The sequence below is a fragment of the Protopterus annectens genome, chromosome 7.part0, assembly GCF_019279795.1.
Source record: "Protopterus annectens isolate FY-2018-M chromosome 7.part0, PAN1.0, whole genome shotgun sequence".
Taxonomy (NCBI): domain Eukaryota; kingdom Metazoa; phylum Chordata; order Ceratodontiformes; family Protopteridae; genus Protopterus; species Protopterus annectens.
In genome coordinates this window covers 736,389,548-736,409,839 of record NC_056739.1, presented here as the reverse complement: position 1 = coordinate 736,409,839, position 20,292 = coordinate 736,389,548, and the positions used below count along the sequence as shown (strand labels likewise).

General features: G+C 37.4%; 1 protein-coding gene across 2 annotated transcripts in view; it reads right to left on the bottom strand.

The window, feature by feature from the left end:
* Positions 1-5,852, bottom strand: part of LAMTOR4 (late endosomal/lysosomal adaptor, MAPK and MTOR activator 4) — a 1,302,749-nt gene extending 1,296,897 nt beyond the window's left edge. The window contains exon 1 of one of the 2 annotated variants that reach the window (XM_044077267.1): positions 5,715-5,852. In XM_044077267.1, the coding sequence (XP_043933202.1) occupies positions 5,715-5,717 (3 nt within the window). In that variant the 5' untranslated portion in view covers positions 5,718-5,852. The remainder of the gene's footprint in view (positions 1-5,714) is intronic. The other variant, XM_044077268.1, reaches the window with a different exon arrangement.
* Between the last annotated feature and the right edge of the window lie 14,440 nt (positions 5,853-20,292).

Below are 20,292 nucleotides of genomic sequence, written 5' to 3'. Positions count from 1 at the left end.
CAGCTCCATCCCTTCAAGAACTCCTTGAAATAAGACAAAAAACCTTCCTGGACATTGAAAAAGCTCAGACTACCAGCTAATACTCAATCCAAACTCTACTCTCTCTACAGAGCCACACTATATCTCACCAATACCACCAGACACTCTCACCAATACCACCAGACACTCAATAGCCAGAACACATCTCTCCACTCTACACCTCTCCCAATTATTAACCTTGGCCAAATTTGCCCTTAATTACCCAGATGGAACTGCCCAGCACTCCGCAACCATACACCAACAGAACTCAAAAGATCCTCTGCAAAATTACTAAGTCTCAAAAGCCAATAATACTTCTGGAGAATCTCTATATTCACATAAAATATCCAAAAATATGGAACGCTATCCCACATGTCCTAAACACCACACAATCAAATTCAAGTCACTCCTCAGAAACCACCTTACTAACAACTGGCTGTGCTCCTGTACTACCCCTGGATGACCATACTTTTCATCTCACCCTACTTCTAATACTGCTTATAGCTTCATTAAGCTAGTACTCCTACATCCATCTTGTTTTTTTTCTATACAGATCTCACTACCTATACTTCCCTTGGCTCCCGCACCCCCTTTACTGCTAGTGTAATATCTAAAAATAACTGCAGATTCCCAGGATATGATCCAAATACCTACTTATGACATAACTAAATGTATTGTACAACTGGTACAATGACATAACTAAATGTATTTTATAACTGGTACGATGACTATGCATTAGTAATTACTATTAGTACATCCCTGATTAAATCACTACATATTCAATGCCTTAGGTAAATTAATATTGTATGCATCTCTTGCTCGTAATAGCTTGCTGCAACCTGTTTTTGTATACTATTACAGTGTATATTGTGAGTACCTAGAGGGTTCTGTAAAATGTTCGACTCGTATCGGTTATGTTCTGCGTTATCTAGAGCTTTTCTCCCCATGCCTCTGCTGAAAGTGAACATATATCCAGTCGTATTATCCCAGTCAACAATGTAAAATATAACAAACTTGTTAACATTAATTGCACCTTGCACGGGGATAAAAAGTAAAATTGCAACACTATTTCTTTGAGTAATACCACATTTTATACACTGACATTAACTACTGGTCAACTACCTTCTCTCTGTATTACAAAATTTTGCATGTGGAGCTTTTCTCCCCAGGCCTCAGGTGAAAATTGGCTCCAGGCCTAGTCAGACACTCCCAGTAAACAAATGTAAAAATAAAATAAATTGACTAAATAAAGCTATACTTGCCACTACTCGTATCCTCCCCACACTTTACGTCGCTCCTATCTTTACTAATCTTCAGGCATTACAAAAATCAAAACCTGAACAATGCTATAAAAAGTGCAGCAAATACCCAACTTCAGAACTCACCAATGCATTGCACTAAAAAGCCAAAATTTGTTAGAACTCCTTATCTCCATCCATCAGATCAATACCCTCCCATCCTTCAAATCTATTCTGAAAGTCTTCCTAACCAAAAGCTGTCTGTGTTCTTGCTGAACACCAGGATAAACTATATTCCTAAAGGTGAACAAGTACCTATTCATACCTCAATATGCTACCTTTACCCTCTTCCTTACTTCCATCAATTTCTTTCCCATGGCTTTCTCTCTAAATATACCATAAGCCTGCTTTTCTCTCACTATGTATTGCAATTCCTGTTAGTATTACACTAACTTGCATTTAATTTCTCTCTAAACTGGCTAACCTTTTTCTAACGATTAAATCATTACTGTAAAACTTGTACCAATTCTTTTTATATTATGTCTAACCTGGTTGTTCTTAAAATGCTTTGCAATACTTTGGAGCTTTTCTTCCCGGGCCTCTGCTGAAAATGGGCTGCTACCCAGTCAGATATCCTGGTAATCAAATGTCAATAAATAAAATCAAAAGAACGTTCAAGGAGGAGGGAACAGGTATATCTCAGAGGACACCACTGCTGTGGAACAGGCCCCCCATTCACATAAAACAAAAGTTTATCCCTGTCCATATTAAAGCGCAACTCAGACCTATGGATGGGAAATAGAATATTTACCTCCTGTACTAAATGCACAGATACAGCTCCTATATGCTTTATCCCATGCATAAGTCCCCTCAAATTATCTACAGTATGATCCCAGTTACTCATTAGGGGTAATATACAATGAAGCAAGCGATGGGCATGGCCACACTAGGGAAACTGCCTAGGCTTAAAGTGGTCTGCAAAGGCAGCTAGCCTAGTACTTGCCTACAAAACTTTGAGAATTGGGAGACAGACTAAAGGGCGAATATTTAATGCAACACACCATGATTAAAACTTATGATCTGTTTAAGGACCAAACATAGCAGTAGATCCAGCTTTGGATTTTTCTAATCATACTAACCAATTAGTCAACAATGGTTATAAAATTGTAGGCTGTATAAAAAGATTTGTAAAGTCTTGGAAATCAGAAATGATTCACATTTTACCCAAATTACAGCATGAAATATGGAAACCTTAAGAAAACCATGAGTAAGTTGGAAAGTGCAGCAGAAATATGCAAAGGAGATCCATGATGTAAAAATGTAAGGCATTACAAAAGACTAAAATATCTGAACTTGTACAGTGTCCCATATAAATATTTAAAAGGAGATCTTCAGGTGTACAGGGCATTTAGACAACTAAATCTGGAAATGTCTGGGATTATAAAACAGAAGAGAATCATCAGATAGCCTCCGTAGGAAACTGCATAGGAATGAGAGATGTACTAACTGGTCCTCTGAGAAAGCAGCTGATGCATGAAAGAGACTACCAAAATTAAAGCAAGGACTAATTCAGATATTCTAAAAAAATAAACTTGGACACTTATAGGACTGACTGTTTTGGTATATTGGTATGTTAGAGAGGCATTACAAATACCCAAAATATTGTAATGTATTATTATGTTTATGTGTCTCCTTTTTTTCCTTTTTTGGCGTTTCATCTTTACAGAAATACTAGCAGTAAAAAAGTTTCAATGAAATACAACTCTTACTACCACAGAAATCGGCAATTAAAGGAGAAAAAAACAGCTGTACAAGACACGCAACCAAAGTTTAAATTCTTTACACCAAAACTATGCAAGATTCTTCTAGATGGTTGATGCCGAGGGAGCCAAATAATCACTGCTAAAAAAGGAACCAGTGTCAACTATCATTTAATGGACATTTTTGGAATTCTGGGAAACCTGCTGCTAAGATCCTTACCAGCCACTCGTTCACCTCAATTTTTACAGATGTTCCTGTCTTCACTAAGCATTTGGTTGTTTACAGTTACTAAAATTAATGAACAGGGTTGATTATCCTTTACACTCAAACTGAAGGATCTGAGCAAGTCACTTAACCAGACATGGCTCCTGGGACGAGTGTGAAAAAAGTCTTATGATGCTCACAGCTCTACCCCAGAAAACAAACAAATAGACAAACTACAGATATTATACTAGCATGAGTTACAGCCTAACTCAGCTTGCTTAAAGTACTTCAGAGATTCAGATTCCACACAGGAAAGGTGCCAACATCTAGCTGTTTACATACAGTTGCATCGCCAATGTTGCAATAATCTGCCTGTTAGGGTAATCTGTTCAGACATGTTACACACAGCCCAGTCTTTTACTGTAAATCTTCAGAACAAAATTTTAAACACTTATGAAGGATCTCCACCTCCATATTAGTTTAGCCAATTTATACAGAACAGAGCATATCTTTTATATCAAAATGAACAGAGCCTGTCTTTTATATCAAAATGACAAGATTGGGATCAGTATCCTAAGGACCATTTTCTGACCGAGTCTAGGATAATATAAGCAAAACGCCAGAATTACATGATAATATAAAAATTATATGTAAAAAAAAATGTATGGACACATGTATCCATGTACAAATGGTTTAACATGATGCAAATATATATGCTACTATTCATCAAGAGAAACTGTCAGCACTCATAACTTCAGCTAGAAATGTAATATTTTTAAAAGCAGAGAATTTATACAGTATGGGTAAAGGAGGATGAAGAGGGTAATGCAGAGGGAGAATGAAATGCTAGATTAGAAGGTGAATTTTAGGGGGAAAAGAGCGCACTCTATTAAAAGTGAGGAGCAAACGTAACTTGAACAGGATACAACTGGACTTGTAGAGTACCATGTTGTCAGCCATCAGTAATATAGTACTGAGGGAGGGGGGGGGGGGAGAATCTGTAAGGATATGGAGCAGGTTTACAAATAAGCATAAGAAAACAGACAACCTATGGATTAATTTAAATTATTCAAGCCTGTAAACATCTGCTCAACTTACAACCACTGCAGCATTAATTTTCGTTCACTTTTCAATACCCACTTACTACTAGGGTTGCCACCTTTCCCAATGCCCAAAGTGGGACATTTTTTGCAAAAACATGAGATTTTACATGACAAAACATACCCATGGTGAGGGCAAAGGTCATCATGTAGCATTTGGAGTTAGGTATGCTATTTTATATAGCATTTAGGTGTTTCAGATACCAAATAACTGTTTATGTAACTTTTTTTGTCCTAAGATCTCAGCACAATTGCTACTTTAGTATTTTTTGCAGGACACAACTGCCCAAAAAGGGACAGGTGGCAACCCTAACTTAATCCAGGAGCTATCCTACTAGTCTGTGGGTGTAACGGCAGAGAAATAATCCTGAAGAGTGAACACAAGCATGCACATGCAAACACACAGCAACGGGTGGTGGACTGCTACAACATCTATGGTGTGGTAGGAAAATGAAGCACGCAGTGAACGTTTACGTGACTGGGGGTGGGGCTGGACAGTCAAGCATTTGGGAGTCAAACTAACCAATGTGTCGCTAAATTAAATCAATATAATCACAATACACATTTTTTGTTTACAACTGTTTTTACTTGTAGCAAGTTGAGCAACTGAAAGACGTATGAAAAATTACCCTGGATTAAAAAGACAAATGAATAGCCAGGGACCTCTTTCGTGACCACGTCTTATGCCTTTACTTGCATATACTAAACAAAATGCTTAACTCAGTACAATCGTTTCATTTAGGGTTATTATACCCACGCAAAAGTGCTGCTCAACAGACAAAAATGCTGTTTTAAAGACAATCGAACAGGCTTTCTTTTGCTTGCCTCTACAATGTATTCCAACTGTAAAGTGGTTTCTTGTGCGATGCTTAGCAGTTTACGATTACCAAATTACTTAAATGACAATATAAATAATTGCAAAAAATCGCTAAACCGGTTCCGCGTCAGGCTTTCAAGGCTGCATACGATGAAAATCCCCAGTACAGAATTAACGTATACATACAAAGAAAATTTAGTAAGGAATAAGGAGTAAAGTGAAGAACCAAGCTGCTTCATAATCCATTTGCCCAAGACTTTAGAACTTCACTTCATAAACATTAAACCACGTCGCCTCATACATATAAGCATCCAACATTACCTGGAAAATTTTAACACATCTATAATACTAAAGCTTAAGGACTCGATACTTAAAAAAAAAAAAAGAAAAGAAAATTCACAACTAATCGATACATATCGGCTGGTGGTGTTAAGGTTTCTTCACTGGTCACGTCGAAAATTACAGTTCTACTTCCCATATTCCGCAAAGACCCCTATAACCAAGACATACGCACCACAGGTACCCTGCTTACAAAGAAATTAAAGAAAACTAGGAGGCAATTACACAATTACTCACCATAATCCCAATAGCTGACCCTTACGTTACTACAACCTCTGATTAATGCCTTTCAATTTTCCAGACTTGTTCCTGGTTACGGGTACAACACGTGATGCCAATCATATGATCATCTACATATCACCGTCCCCTCCTCCCAGTGTTACTAAATTATAGGCACAGCTGAGTGCAATTACGCACACAAGAAAATAACGTGAGATCTATTACTGTGAAAAACTGGGGGCGGGGTAGGTGGTACTCATCATCCCAAATAATAAAGCCCGTTTATGATTGAACTTATAGTGTTCTTATTTACGAGCTCCTTGCTTACATACCTCTCAGTCTGGATAAAATCAAAAAATATATCAGAGACTAAGGCCCAGGATCAGAGTTAGATTTTATATATACTGCTTTATCAAGCATTTGTAAAGGATGTGATGTCTGAAACTAGGGTTGCCACCTGTTCCTCTTTGGGCAGTTGTGTCCTGCAAAGAACCCTAAAAAATGGCAAATGTCCTGAGATTTTAGGACAAAAAAAAATATTTCCCAAGTTTTCTTTAATAGTTGCATAAAACAGTTATTTTGTCTCTGAAACACCTAAATGTTATATGAAATAGCATAAGCAACACAAATGATATACGAATGAGCTTTTATTTGTGCAAAAAAAAGGGAAGTTCTGTACTTTGTACTGGCCGTGGTTATGTTTTGTCCTACAAAATCTCACGTTTCTACAAAACATGTCCCACTTTAGACAATTGAAAAGGTGGCAACCCTGTCTGACACTCAAACGTCTGTCATTATTTAGTGAGTTCAATCCTCAATGAAAACTACACAATTTAGGAGGAAAAGACAAAAAAGGGTATGGGGCAAAAATTTGGAAGGTTGACAGATATGCTTCCTGGTTACAGAAGTTATATGTGCCGTATAAGATCATATGTATGGAGCATCCCCCTCTAGAACAAGTTACAACAAAATGATCGTTGAGCAAGGGAGGTAGTCATGTAATGCATATATAATAAATGCATTAAAAGATCTGTAAATAGAGATCATGCAACCAGCCATTAGAACCATGAGTCTACAAGTGGCATCAGTCCAAATTGTCAGCTATTATTATTCAAAAAATAAAACCAACTGTCCCTCTTCCAAATAACTTTCCACTTATTTTTTTTAAGAGCAGTCGGAGCAATTGTACATCTTCTCACAATTCTAATCCACAGATCCATTGCAGAGCAATAGGTTCAAAACATCTGGAAATAAGCATACATTCAATAACTTTATAAAGCAGGGACCGCAGTGGAAACTGCAGAATGTAGACCCATTGCTATATTATCCCCTGTAGCAAAGTTCTTAGAGAAATAAGTACGTAGTTGCTAAATCACATAATTAAATATGACTTCATAATATCCAGTCCAACTGGATAAAGTAGAGAAACAGCTGTTCTTATTTTCCAGGGTACAGTTAATACACCAAATATCATTGATTTGATTTAGCCAAACTATTTGGCACTGTTCCCAACCAAATTCTAAATGGATTAACTAGGTTAAAAACAAGCAAATGTACCATACAATGGATACAAAATTAATTGCAAAGTTCAGTGGCAACACACCATCTATTCCTTAAAACCCGTAAGATGGAACTCCCCAAGGATCTATCCTGGGTCTCCTTCTTTTTATTATTTTCATTAAAGGAGAACCACACCCACATACTCAAAAAACATGTTTATTTCATCATGGTTTGGTGTTTCCTACATGTTAACACCACTCTGGGACTATTTACAGTTTTTCAAATATTGAGTCTGACAACATGGGGTCTAGCATCTTGAAGTGATCCTGATTGTTTAGTTGTCTCTAGGTATCCCACAGTGCAGTGCTTGTCTTTAAAAATTTACATCATGCAGGCCTCTTTCTTCCTAAAGCTTCTGTCACTGCACTGATTGCATGCACTGCTGTCTTTCGTTCAGTTAGTTTTAAGTAATATTTCATGCCGTTCAATGATTACTTAAAATACAAACAGTGCAAATGCCACAGAACACACTTTCAAAGTGCTTTTTACTGCTGCTTCTTTTTACAATGGCTAAATTGTATTCTGTTGTGAAGCCTGAATTGTACTACTTTGACTCATCTCCCATCCCCTTCACACCTAACTTCCCTAGTTGTCAAATTGCTAAGGGTAATTTGAACTGTTACCGGCTGTGATTGACAGCTCACAGCAGGAAACTTGTCTCATGTACTGTTTCTTTGTTCTAGCCTTTACTTTCTGTATGTGTAGGGGAAGGACCAGGAAGCTGTGACATCACTCCATGGGTGGGTTTTAGGACCGTCATGGTGATGTCAGTTTGGGGAGGAAATTGGACAGAAAACTATCTGTATTCATTAGCCTTGATGACATAAATGAACTGGAGACTGCAACAAACTTTTCCAGGGCAGGATAAAAGTTTTTTGAAAGTGATACCACCACAGTACAGTAAGGTACTGTTCTAGTGGAGAGAAACAATCAATTTCAAATATTTTAATTGCTGTATTGTTGTTCATTCATAGTAGGGATGCTAAATAGGGGGAAAAAGGACAGAGAAGTTGCTCATTTAATAACAGAATCCCATTGTTGTCCTTTAATGACAAGCAAAATGAAATTTGAGTACACTTTCAAGTATATGTTATGACTGAACTAATCTGATTTAGTGCAACACATTGAAGATTCTACCATTATCTGCTCAGACAAATCCATTGATTAACTGGAAATAACTGCACATGTCTTCCATTACTAATACAGACAATGTATGCATGTATATGGGTCTGTATATACATAACAAGCTTGTGATAAACCTAAGTTTGTAGTCATATGTGTTCAAATACAAGCTTGGCAATGGAGTTTAATCATTTTTCCTGTCTTTTCCCTGTTGTGAGGCCTTTTAGCCATAAATATTACAGCAATTTTTGCACAAGTTAAGCTGTTTATTATTTTAGAAAAGTTTTACAGCATTCTTTTCAATGCATCCCCTGCATTTTTTCTGCATGTAAAGCTGCATACTGTTGTTTTATTTTTGTGAGCTGTACTCCATACTGTAACCTTGTCTGTCCACTTTCCTTGAACTACAAATGGCTACATTTAGTTGATTAAGTCCTCACTCATATTAATGTCATCAATCAATTAAAAAATGTAAAAAACTAGTCACTCTTGCCTGCTATTTTAAATGTTATAACTATGAAAAGCATACACTGCAGCATCCATGGGAGCATGTCCTACACAATAGATGTCTTTGTGGGAGTGTTGTTGAAATATCTGGGTGGGTTTGCTACTGCCCATTGTTAGGGGTGAGCCTCAAAATTACATCTAAAATTTTACATAAGTAAAGTGCAAATCTCTCAACTGTCACAAATTTTGACTTAAGTTTTAGCTCTATCCATCTTAATGCTTCCTAGAATTGGTAATTTGTGGAGAAAATGTGGTGAATTACACTTAAAGGAAAACTCCACCTTCTCCTACAGTTTAACTCAACCCTTAGTTTGCTTTTCTCCCAACAGTACGAGTCTAGTACTGTACAGGTACCTGATACCTGCTTGTACTTTTATAAAATTTTCACTTCCTCTCTTTGGTATCAAAGAAAGGGAAAGACCACATACTTTTTTAAGCTTAATGTCTCACAGAAAATGCAGGAAGGAAATTGTCTGCACTTGAATGACATACCACAGGCACATATAAATTTGTAGTCATGAGCTCAAGCTGCTGCAAACAAGACAGGTGTGATTTTTTTCCCCATTGTCTTTATTACAGAAAGGAAGAGAACTTGCATTGATTCACAGCTGTTTCTAATGTATCCATGCCTTTCATAGCAAAACAGAGCAATTAGATCAGTCAATAGTTCAAAGACAGTTGTCACCTCTTTTGACAAATTTACATAAGCAGCATCAGAGTATTGAAATCCTAAGCTTTAATCTTTAAATGTCTGTTGTTTATATTACTTTACATTTTAAGATAACTTGAATGTAGCATCAAAATGTCTGTGACATTTAGAGAAAAGTCAGAAATTATTTTTCTTGTAATTCTTGTAAAGTATCAGCACATTTAGAAAAGTGGAGGGGGAGTGGCTCTCAATTCATCTTGGACTACAAAAAGATACTTTGGACAAAGGCCTGCAATTTAACAACTGTATTGGTTGCAGTTGTATAATTCCTTAGTATACTATAAAACAGAACTAGCTAGGTAAAAAATTAGTTAAAACTTAAAATTTGCAAAACACTTGACCATGCTTAACTGACCAAAACTGTCTGCATGGACTAGTTTAAAGATCCTTTATTTTTTACAAGATCCTTTATTTATGTGAGTGGAAGGCACCAGTACCTATTAGGTTTATACACTCTTTTTATTTAATACAATTATCAATCTTTTTTTGTTTTGTACAGCACAAGAACAACAAAGAACAAAACAATAATCAACAAATTTTCAATGCAGAATGAGTTGCAATTGGGGGAATTTGGTGAGGTTTTTGTATTTGTATTTTAGTAGTGTTATTTTTATTAGTAGTGTTGAGAAAAGTCGGGGTGAAGGAGGGCTGCAAGTCATTAGGCTGCAGTGTAAAAAAAAAATAATGGTGAAAATAAACAAAAAAAAAAACCTAAAAATGGTTAATGGAGATGAGAGACTTTGAGTAGTGCCACAGTGCACAGACTTTGGTTTAACTTTAGAGCTCTTACTTATAGGGGCTTTTAGAAAAAAAAACAGAGTTTAAAGTTTATTAAAATGTAGAGATTTACATTCAAGTACTCTGTGACAAATTTTCAAGAAGGTGGCTATCAAAATAAAAATAAAAGATGATAGGGGGGGGGTAGATCTTTAAGGGAGATTTATTATAATTAATAATAGGGTATGGTCAGCCTGCTCTGCTGAAGTAAAGTGTTGGCCTGGGTATGTTACAAAATGAATTAGGAACACTGGAAATCCAGGCACTAGGATAGTAGTTGCACAGTGAACAGACCACTGAGATATACCAATACATAGCTGTTTGTTATGTGTATGAAAATGATTGATTTTTTAACTAACTCTGCTGATAGCCATGTATATACAGAGCATGGCAGTGCCTACCTACAACAAGTAAAATAAGAATGTGTGAAAAAAAGGAACAAAAAAAAGCAGAGCTGTATATACTTGTACAGATGGAACTACCTTTCCTTAAGTCTGTCTATTATTAAATTTAAATTGGTGTGTTTTATTCATTTATTTGCAGAATTAAGGTACCCTCTGGGGAAGACCCAGCTAAACTAGAGTGGAGTGCATGTGTTTCAGACCTGTCTTTGACTGTTAGAAACCAAATGATTTACATCATGTTAAAGTTAATACATATGAGAGTGAAATGGTTAACACTCTATGATTAAAGCATATGCAATACGTGTAACATCTCTAGGAGCAGATTTAAGGTGGTGGTCTATTGCACAGTGAGATATGAGTTTTTCTGCAAGTTCTATGGCTAGAAAAAAGTAGTACATTTATTTTATTATAGTAAGAAGAAAAAAGCAGTATAGATAGTAGAAAGAGCCTCGTCTACACGAACAACGATAAACTAGTTCACTAAATGTTTGCACTTACACTTAATTATGAGAAAAAAAAATGCAATAATCATTCATGTGTTACATTTATTACTGATGTTGATTGATAAACTAGTTTTTTTAGGAGATAGCCTTGGGTGAGGACATGGTGAATTTGATTTCATTATATGGTAAAAGGAGGTTGTTGTTGGGGAATTGCATCTGGGAACTTGATTTTTAATAACATCTCTGAGCTGTCTGGAGAAAAAGTTTGGTGCTTTTTTGAGATCTTGGGAAATTGTGATTGTGTACTACTGTACGTGTTCTTACAATACAGCCACATTAGTCTGCATAAACCTGTTTTTTTTTTTTTATAAAACAAGCCCTGAGACATACACAAATGAGGGCCATTCAAGAAAAAAAGAAGCAGTCCTGTTACAGAATGTATATAAGACAGCAGTGATGGACACTAATCCCATTATATGTCAATGGCATGGGAATAAACCACAACTTTCTTATTTCTAGCATGACTCATATAAAGCAGACTTGAAACGAATTTTGGGAAAGAGAAAGGCTTGAAGAAAAATAAGATCACATTGATATGTCAAGTCCCATTGACCACCATTTTGCAGAAAACATATTACAATTCTATTAGAAGCAGTCAGAGTGATTTTGAGGTGTTAACTCAGAAAACAGAGCTGGAGTGAAAAAACAGATTTTTTTAGTTCTAAGGTGAAGTTTTCCTTTAATAATTAATGACTGAAATTGGAGTTATAACTTCCTTTATTTCAGAAACTGTACATTAATTCACATTTTTATTCTGTCAACGTTTTAATTTAATATTACTAATATTTCAAAAGTGTCACTGATTCTGTTGAGAGCTACAGTTAAGGAGGTATGTTGTAACTAGTTCATTAGCGTTTATTCTTTGGATGCTTCAAACTTTTTTGTTCTATTTATCATGCTGCTGTTAAAATAGTAAGTTAAGTTAATAGTTAAATGAACAGTTTATAAAAGTATGGAATCTTTGCAGGGGAAAGCAGAAATCAGGAGTGGCTTAGCAGTCCAGTGTAGCTCAGTACCGCTTCTTCGGAAGGCCTGTCTCTTCTAGGTATTGAGTTAAACAAACCTTAAAAACTGCCACATAGACAGTTTCATTATTCAATGCCTTCATTCTTCATCTCCTTAAGAATGGTTGTTTTATAAACACATGTATTAGGCAATCATTTTTGTCTTTTTAAGCTTCATTGTACAAGTGTGCATTTTTATGAACAATTAGTTGATTTTCGGAGGAAATAACCTTCTTTCTTTATCTAATATAAAAAGATCATTTATAATACCATTTTAGTATAATTTCAAGTATATGGACCTTCACATTACTGCTAGAAAGAAACAATTTGGAAAACATGTTATAGAATCAGTGAAGTTTTACTTTGCCCATAATAAAGTTTTGTTTTGCATATGGCTGGCCCACTGAGATACAGGAATTTAATTTTCCTTGGGGCTCATAAGCTGGAATATATATATTTTCTCACTACTATCTTAAATGTGGAAGCAATAATCAGTATTACTGTTCTAAACACTTAAAATCTTGGAGAGAAATTACAAGAGCTTGGAATGATACACGTCTATATGGAAGTTACCTGTTTAGATAGCGGGAAAACAAACCAAATATATACTATCAATAATTTGTTTTCTGATATAGCCTGATAGGGTTTTATAAACCTTAAATTGAGTTATGTTAAGGCTCAGTCTTCAACATTCTCTGGTGGTCTAGTGGTTAGGAGTCAGTGTTCTCACTATTGCAGCCCTGGTTTTGATTCCTGGTCAGGGAAATATTTTTTTTTTTTTTAGTTTTTATTTAATTATTGATTTAATTAATTAATTAACACATATGAGGTGTGGAATGCCACACGTCTAGCAACCTATACACATCTTGTGTTTTAGAGCATTTTCTGAAAAATAAACTTAAAAAGCATATGATAAATAAATGTAAATATTTTGTGAACAATAAAAGTTATTAAAAGTACACAAATATCAATAGGTTCATAGGTTCATACTAGGCTATCTGCCCTAGGGCATTTATAAGCCTAGCCAGAATGTGTTTGGCTTTCGCCACCCATTTTAAATTTATTTTGCTATGCCCTTTTTCGAGGTTAGTATACTGTGCCTCTGTCTAACAGTGACACAGAAGTGATACCTGGGGTAAACCTATGATCTCCCATCCACTCATCAAGATTCCTCTTGAAGAGAGTCAATGAGGGACTCTGCCTAACCTGGACTGGGATTTTATTCCAGAGTGAAGGGAGCCTCTGGGTTATGAATCTGTCCCTCCAGCATGTCCTATTTATTTCAGTGCTGAGGTTCAAGACTCTCGAGCGTAGCTCGATGGGATTTGGATTTTCTGAGGTGCAGCATGTCCATTAATTCCGGGTTGGACATGGCTTTATACGTCAGGCACAGATCACCTCTGAACAGGCGGTATGCCACTGAGTAGAGCTGGAGTTTCTTTAACTGGGCAGCATATGGCATCTGTTTGAGCCCTTTGATCCTCTTGGTGAGGTACTTTTGGGGTCTTTCCAGTTGCTGCAGATGTCTGGTAAGGTACATCCCAAAAGGGGCATTGTACTCAATTATGGGCCTGATGAGGGATGAGTAAAGAGGCACGATGACCTCCCCTGATCTAGATGTGAATCCCTTCATGATTAGGTGGGCTATATAAAATGTTTTTCTAACCACTTTGGCCACGTGGTTGTCAAATGAGAGATTGCTATCAACTTGGGTCCCCAGGTCCCTAATTACTTCTTCTGTACTTAATGGATTACCACCTATGTGGTAATTTGTGGGAACTTTGTTTTGCCAAAGGGGATGACTATACACTTTTTGGCATTTAGCTTGAGGCCATGGCTCTGGCACCAGTTGTCTGTTTCTATGAGGCCCTTTTGTTGGATGCTTGTGTCAGCTGGAGAGTCGATTATGGCACCCAGTTTGCAGTCATCTGCGAACTTGGTCAGCCACAGTCCTTCCGTGTTGGCCTGTACCTCCGAGAAATATATACCGAACAAGAGAGGTCCCAGGACTGAGCCTTGTGGGACACCACTTGTAACTGGTTTGGAGTCTGACATGGCTCCAGCAATTCTAACCATGTGGGTTCTGTCCTTGAGCCAGTTTTCAATCCATCTAGTGACATAGGGGTTTATATTTAAGCTGGTGATCTTATCTATAATGCCCGAGTGGGGTATTGTATCGAAGGCTTTTGCGAGGTCCAGGTAGGCTGTGTGGACCACCTTCCCCTCGTCAATGGCCTTGGTGACTGTTTCATAAGAAGTATTCTTTACAGTGATAATCTGTGCATCCATAGTCTTTTCCATAAATACTGTAATATATTATAATGCACGCAACCCCCATATTATATTTTTTGTAAACCTTCATAAATTTTCATACCTTGAAAAACTGTACAAGCTAGACCTATATTGTTAGAATGTTTTTGTTAAACAGACATAAGCTTTCGCATGGCAAGAAAATTCTCTATAACTGCATGTTTACTGAAATATTAAAATGTATGCTTAATTGTATAATTAGCAAAACAAATAATACTGATATCTCTCAAACTGTGCAAGTAAACAGTGGAAATGTCAAACACCTAAGGTTTCACTCAATGTCATGCAACAGTTTTTAAGTCATTCGGTTTTTGAAGTATTAAGTACCTGTGGAAATATTGCTTATTTTCATAATTACTAACAAACAACTAGCAATATTTCCAGTATAGTGTGATATAAACCAGCACTGACAGTGAATTATCTTGTGTATTTCACACCATACACTTCAATAACATGTAGGTCTCTTAGCTATGAAAATATGAACATAAATTTGAAAATATGAATAATACGTAGCACACAAAGGTTAATTTCTTCACTGAAGAACATCCTAGACCTAACAACCTTAGTGTAATTTTTGTTAATAACTCCTTACCCTTTCTAATACTGCTTATTATTTGCTGGTAAGTCACTTAGTTAAAGTAGCTAGACCCAAAAAGTTCTGAATGTCATAAGACAGTATGGGTGTGAACTGGAAGTATACAAAAAAGGTGTTTTAGGCATGAGTGAGATAACTAACTTCACTGGTTAGGTAAGTGGGCTGGTTGACAAACCACTTTTGGCCACTATGGGACCAGTTAGACACTGACAAATTTTCAACAGATGTTTATAATTTTTTGTTATTAATAAAGATAGTGACGGTTCATTTGCAGAACAACATGGGTGGGAAGACTAATATAGATGACAATAATCCAAAAAATGAATATATTTGTACAGTTCAAACTTCAAAGACTGCTTCAGAGAAACAATTAAGTGACATGTAGAAGACACAATGAAATGTAGACAACAGTGATACACTATGAGCTATTTTACAGTTCCAAGAGAGCAGCATATAGATTTATAGAAACCTTCTTCCTCCAGAGTTATTTATATTCTTATTATTCCTTAACTAGAATAAAGCACTAATCAACATGGAACTTTTTCAGACTAAACTCTGGGAGTACACACTTAAGAAGTATGAATAACATGATTGTTGCCTACTGCACAATATAATGTTTATCTGGTGAGCCATGTCACTTGTATCTGTGTGTATTTGTCACATCATTGACCTGCACATTTGTCAATGTAAGGTTGTACTGCCTGTACTGGTTTTACTCCCATGTCATCCGAGACTGGTTTAAACATGGATTCTCATGAAGGGTAGGTCCGATTATGTATGTTACAATGCAATGGGTCGATATGTTTGTATTGATGAGACAAGCATCAGGAAACATGCAAATCGATAACACACACACACCTAGCAAACTTGTAAACTCATTTATTCATCTTTAGAATTCTTTGAAAGATGTTTTAATCTCCTTGTAGTCTAATGACAGGTAGTACTTGTGCCTTTCTCTTGGTTTCTGTTTCAAATGGCTACTTTCTTGCACTTAGAATCCTTGATCTTGGTCCCAGTTGTCATAACTATTTGAACTGCATTTCTCTAACCTGTACATTCACCCAAGGGTATAGCTTTACAACTATACAGCCTCTTCCTGTTTTAAGCCTGTAGCCATTCACTTCAGGATACTAATGTGGCATAGGAAGACCAGCTGTGACTGGTTAAGAAGGCCTTATCTCCTAAATCCTCAAGGCTTGTATCACTTTTTTAATAGTACTTTAGCATATTTATTATTATACTGCTGTTTTCCAGATCTGCAAAAAAGACTACAGGAATTTCCATGTATAATCAACCTTTATTAACTTCTGCAATGCAAACGACTTATACTTAATACAAGAAAAAACAAATATATGATCTTTCAGACTCCAGACTTTTAAAAAATCTCATCAACCCCACTTCCCCATATGCATAAGCAGTTTTGCAGTTGAAATTGCTAACTACCTCAAATATCTAGGCATCTCTAGCAACACATCCCACTCCATGATTGTAAATGTTGAATTAATAAAATCTAAAATGTATAAGACAATGTGTGCTGTTACATCTTCAGGTTCCTCACCTTAGAAACATGTGTTGCAATAGATAAAGGCATTCTACTGCTAGCAATGGAGTACAGATTCCACCTCTTAGCCTATTCTTACATAACAAGTTTATCTGACCTACAAGTTCTGTCTAACCACATTTGTACATTAACCCTGCCATCCGTTTATTATGAACATCATTGTATCACCCTGTCCAGAGTGACTTGACTCCTCATCACTGAAATATCTAGCTCACCCCCTCTCACACATGTATATTATGCTGTCTGCTACAACCACCACAGTGTATTTGAGCTCTTCTGAGCACTTCACCTCCTCTGGCATTTACTAACTCTGTTCCCACTCTGGCAGTGCTCCCATCCTGTACAGACCCCCTAACTCTCTTCCCACCTCTTAGCATGCCTTCTTTGTCCTAGGCCAAACTCAGGGTCAGCCTACTTCCAAACATCCATGCTAAACCTTCACTTGTGGACTGATCAAAAAGGAGTTGATAGACACCTTGGTTACAATCAAAGTTATGTCCACTAAACCTTATAATAGCTAGGCAGGGAGTGTCGGCTACATGCAGAATAAGGTCAGCTTAGGCAATTCCCAGTTGATCTTAAAATACATGCTGAACTATGGAGACTAGAGCTGGAGGTGGATATAAAACACATAGGAGGATGAAGTGGTCCAGGGAATGAAAAAAAAGTACAGTTGTGAAAATCTTACCATAATGGTAGATGTCCTTGCCTTCACTGCTGCAGTATTCCTAACAGATGGGATTCCCTGCCATGGAAGCCCAACGTCCAGCCAGTCTACCAAAGACTACTGGTGCATTAAGGTATGCTGAATGCCATCCAAATGCTCCTTGCATAGCGTAGGGCATGAAAGTGATGTTCAGGCCTACCATAATCAGAACTGATTGCCCCAGTAGGAACACCAGTCCAAGGAACCCAAGAAGTAATCTGTACATCCAGGAAGGCAAAATACTAGGGGGATGGAGGGCCGGGAGTGAATACTGCAGCAGTGAAGGGAAGGACATCTGCCTTTATGATAAGATTTTACACAACTGTACTATGTCTTTATATTCACTGCTGCAGTATTCTTAACATATGAGAGAGTGCCAAAGCTCAAGAGGAAACTTGGGAGTGGGAAGGAGCAGAAGAGACCCCTAAAAAGCCATGAAGAACAGCACTAGCAAAACTAGTCCTAGGTCTAGAGATGTCATCCAACTTGAAGTGCATGGTAAATGTATGCACAGAAGTCCAAGTAGCTGCTTCTAGAATAGAATTAGTATCTAAGCCCTTGAAAAAAGCACCAGAAGTAGCCACAGCTCTAGTAGAATGAGCCTTAGTTGAAGAAGGAAGGCTCTTGCCATAAAAAGTGTAGCAAAAGGAAATAGTCTTAGAAACCCAATAAGAAACAGTTTGCTTGGATACAGCAAGTGCCAAAGATCTAGGATGAAAAGAAACAAATAACTGATCAGATTTTCTAATAGCCTTAGTCTTATCCAAATAAACCCTGAGTTGCATATGCAGCAGGCTCAAAAGGAGCCAGAGGCAACTTTTACAAAACAAAATTAAGATCCCAGGTAGGAGGAATGGGCTTCATTGGATGTCTAATATTAAGAACATTTTTAAGAAAATGTTTTGTCTCAAATCTATAAGCTAAAGGAGGAGAAAAAGGCAGACAAGCAGAGAGAGCTGATGGAGATAGCCTTAGCATATATCCCATGTTGCATATATAGCTTTGCATATACCCCATGTTGCCTCTAATACAAGAGGTTTAAAGAATCACACAGTGGAAAGTCTAGTTTTGCTAGATTTTTATTTTTGTGTCTTTTAACAGATTGTTTTTTCTGTGTGACCTTTTTACTCGTTGTTTTAGTTTGTTAGTTGGGATGTTTTGCAGTCACCCTAAGGTTTATGGATATCAGTTGGGTATGACAACCCTGTGTTTCCAAATGTTAATCAAACATTCTACTTATGCTGTGCTGATGATGTTATAAGAAGGCGGAAACATACATGTCCACAGCTAGTGGGGTTTGGCTTGTTTGGCCTGAATTTGTCCATAAATAGACAAAAGAAAAAGTCATAGACATTCAGAATTGCCCTTTAGCTGAAACACCTGATGTCCTTAAAGAGTGATTTGCATATATCCCATGATGCCTCTAATACAAGAGGTTTAAGGAATCACACAATGGAAAGTGTAGTTTTGCTAGATTTTTCTTTTTGTGGTTTTTAAGAGATAGCCTTAACAGAAGAATAGGCTAAGCCAGCATTGAGCAGCTCACACAAATAAGAGAGAACCAAAGGAACATCCACAGTAAGTGGGTTCGGGTTATGAGAGAGACACCAAATAGAAAATCTCTTCCATTTGGATAAGTAGGATTTCCTAGTAGTAGATCTCCTGGCCTTCTGCATGACTTGCAGCACATCCTCAGAAAAAAGGTGTCTATTAGGAATCATAATCCTGTCACCCACAGTGTCAGTTGAAGCGGAACAGGTGGGGATGGATGAGAGATCCCTTGGCTTGTGTGATTATATCCACCCTGTGAGGTAACTTGTGATGATTGCCCCTGACTAGATGCATAAGTAGAGGGAACCAGTGCTGTCACAGCCAAAAGAGAGTCATCAACAAGATTTTGAGGTGCCTCCTGTTGAATTTTGAACAGGACTTTTGGAATGAGAGGAAGGAGAGGGAATGCATAAAGAAAAATCCCCTTCCAAGAAAATGAGAGGACATCCACCTTCCATACCAGAGGACCTGGGACTCTGGCACAAAACAGAGGAAGTTGTCTGTTCAGAAAAGAGGCAAAAAGATCCACTTGATGAGTACTCCACTGGTGGATAATGTCCAGAAACACATCCCTGTGAAGCATCCATTCATGGAACGAAGTTATGGAACTGCTCAGAGTGTCTGCCACAATGTTCTGATTGGAAGGGATATAAACTGCCTGAAGAGTCACTTGATCCTTGACAGCAATATCCCATGGAAGAGGTGCCAAATGGGAAAGAAGATAAGATTTCGTTCTTCTCTGTTTGTTGATATACCACATCACTTTGGTATTGTCTGTGAACACCTTGAGAGGCCCTGAACAGAAAAGAAGATGAAAGGCCTGAAGAGCCAGCAGAAGAGCCCTCATCTCTTTGACACTGATGTGTTCCTTCTGCTGATGAGGCAACCACACCCCCTGTACCTTTAGGGAACCAAATGTCGTCGTCCTCATCCCATGTCTGAAGCGTCTGTGAACAATTCCTGAGAGGGAAGAGGGGGATGAAAAGAGTTTCCTGGATTAAAAACAACTGCTGAATCCACCAGTGAAGCTCCTGTCTGAGACAAGGAAGAAGAGGAACTACAAAATCTAGAGGATGCATGTTGAAGCTACACTGACTTCAGAAACTACTGAAACTTTCTCATGTGAAGTTTGGCCAGACAGAGCATCGGAATGGTAGATGCTAGGAAACCCAGAGCTCTTAGAAACTCCCTGATGGTAATGGAAGCCAGAGGAAGAAGAGTGTGAAAGAAATGAGAATTAATGCCTTTGGAGGAGGCCGGGATGCACTGGCACCATCTGAAACCTGC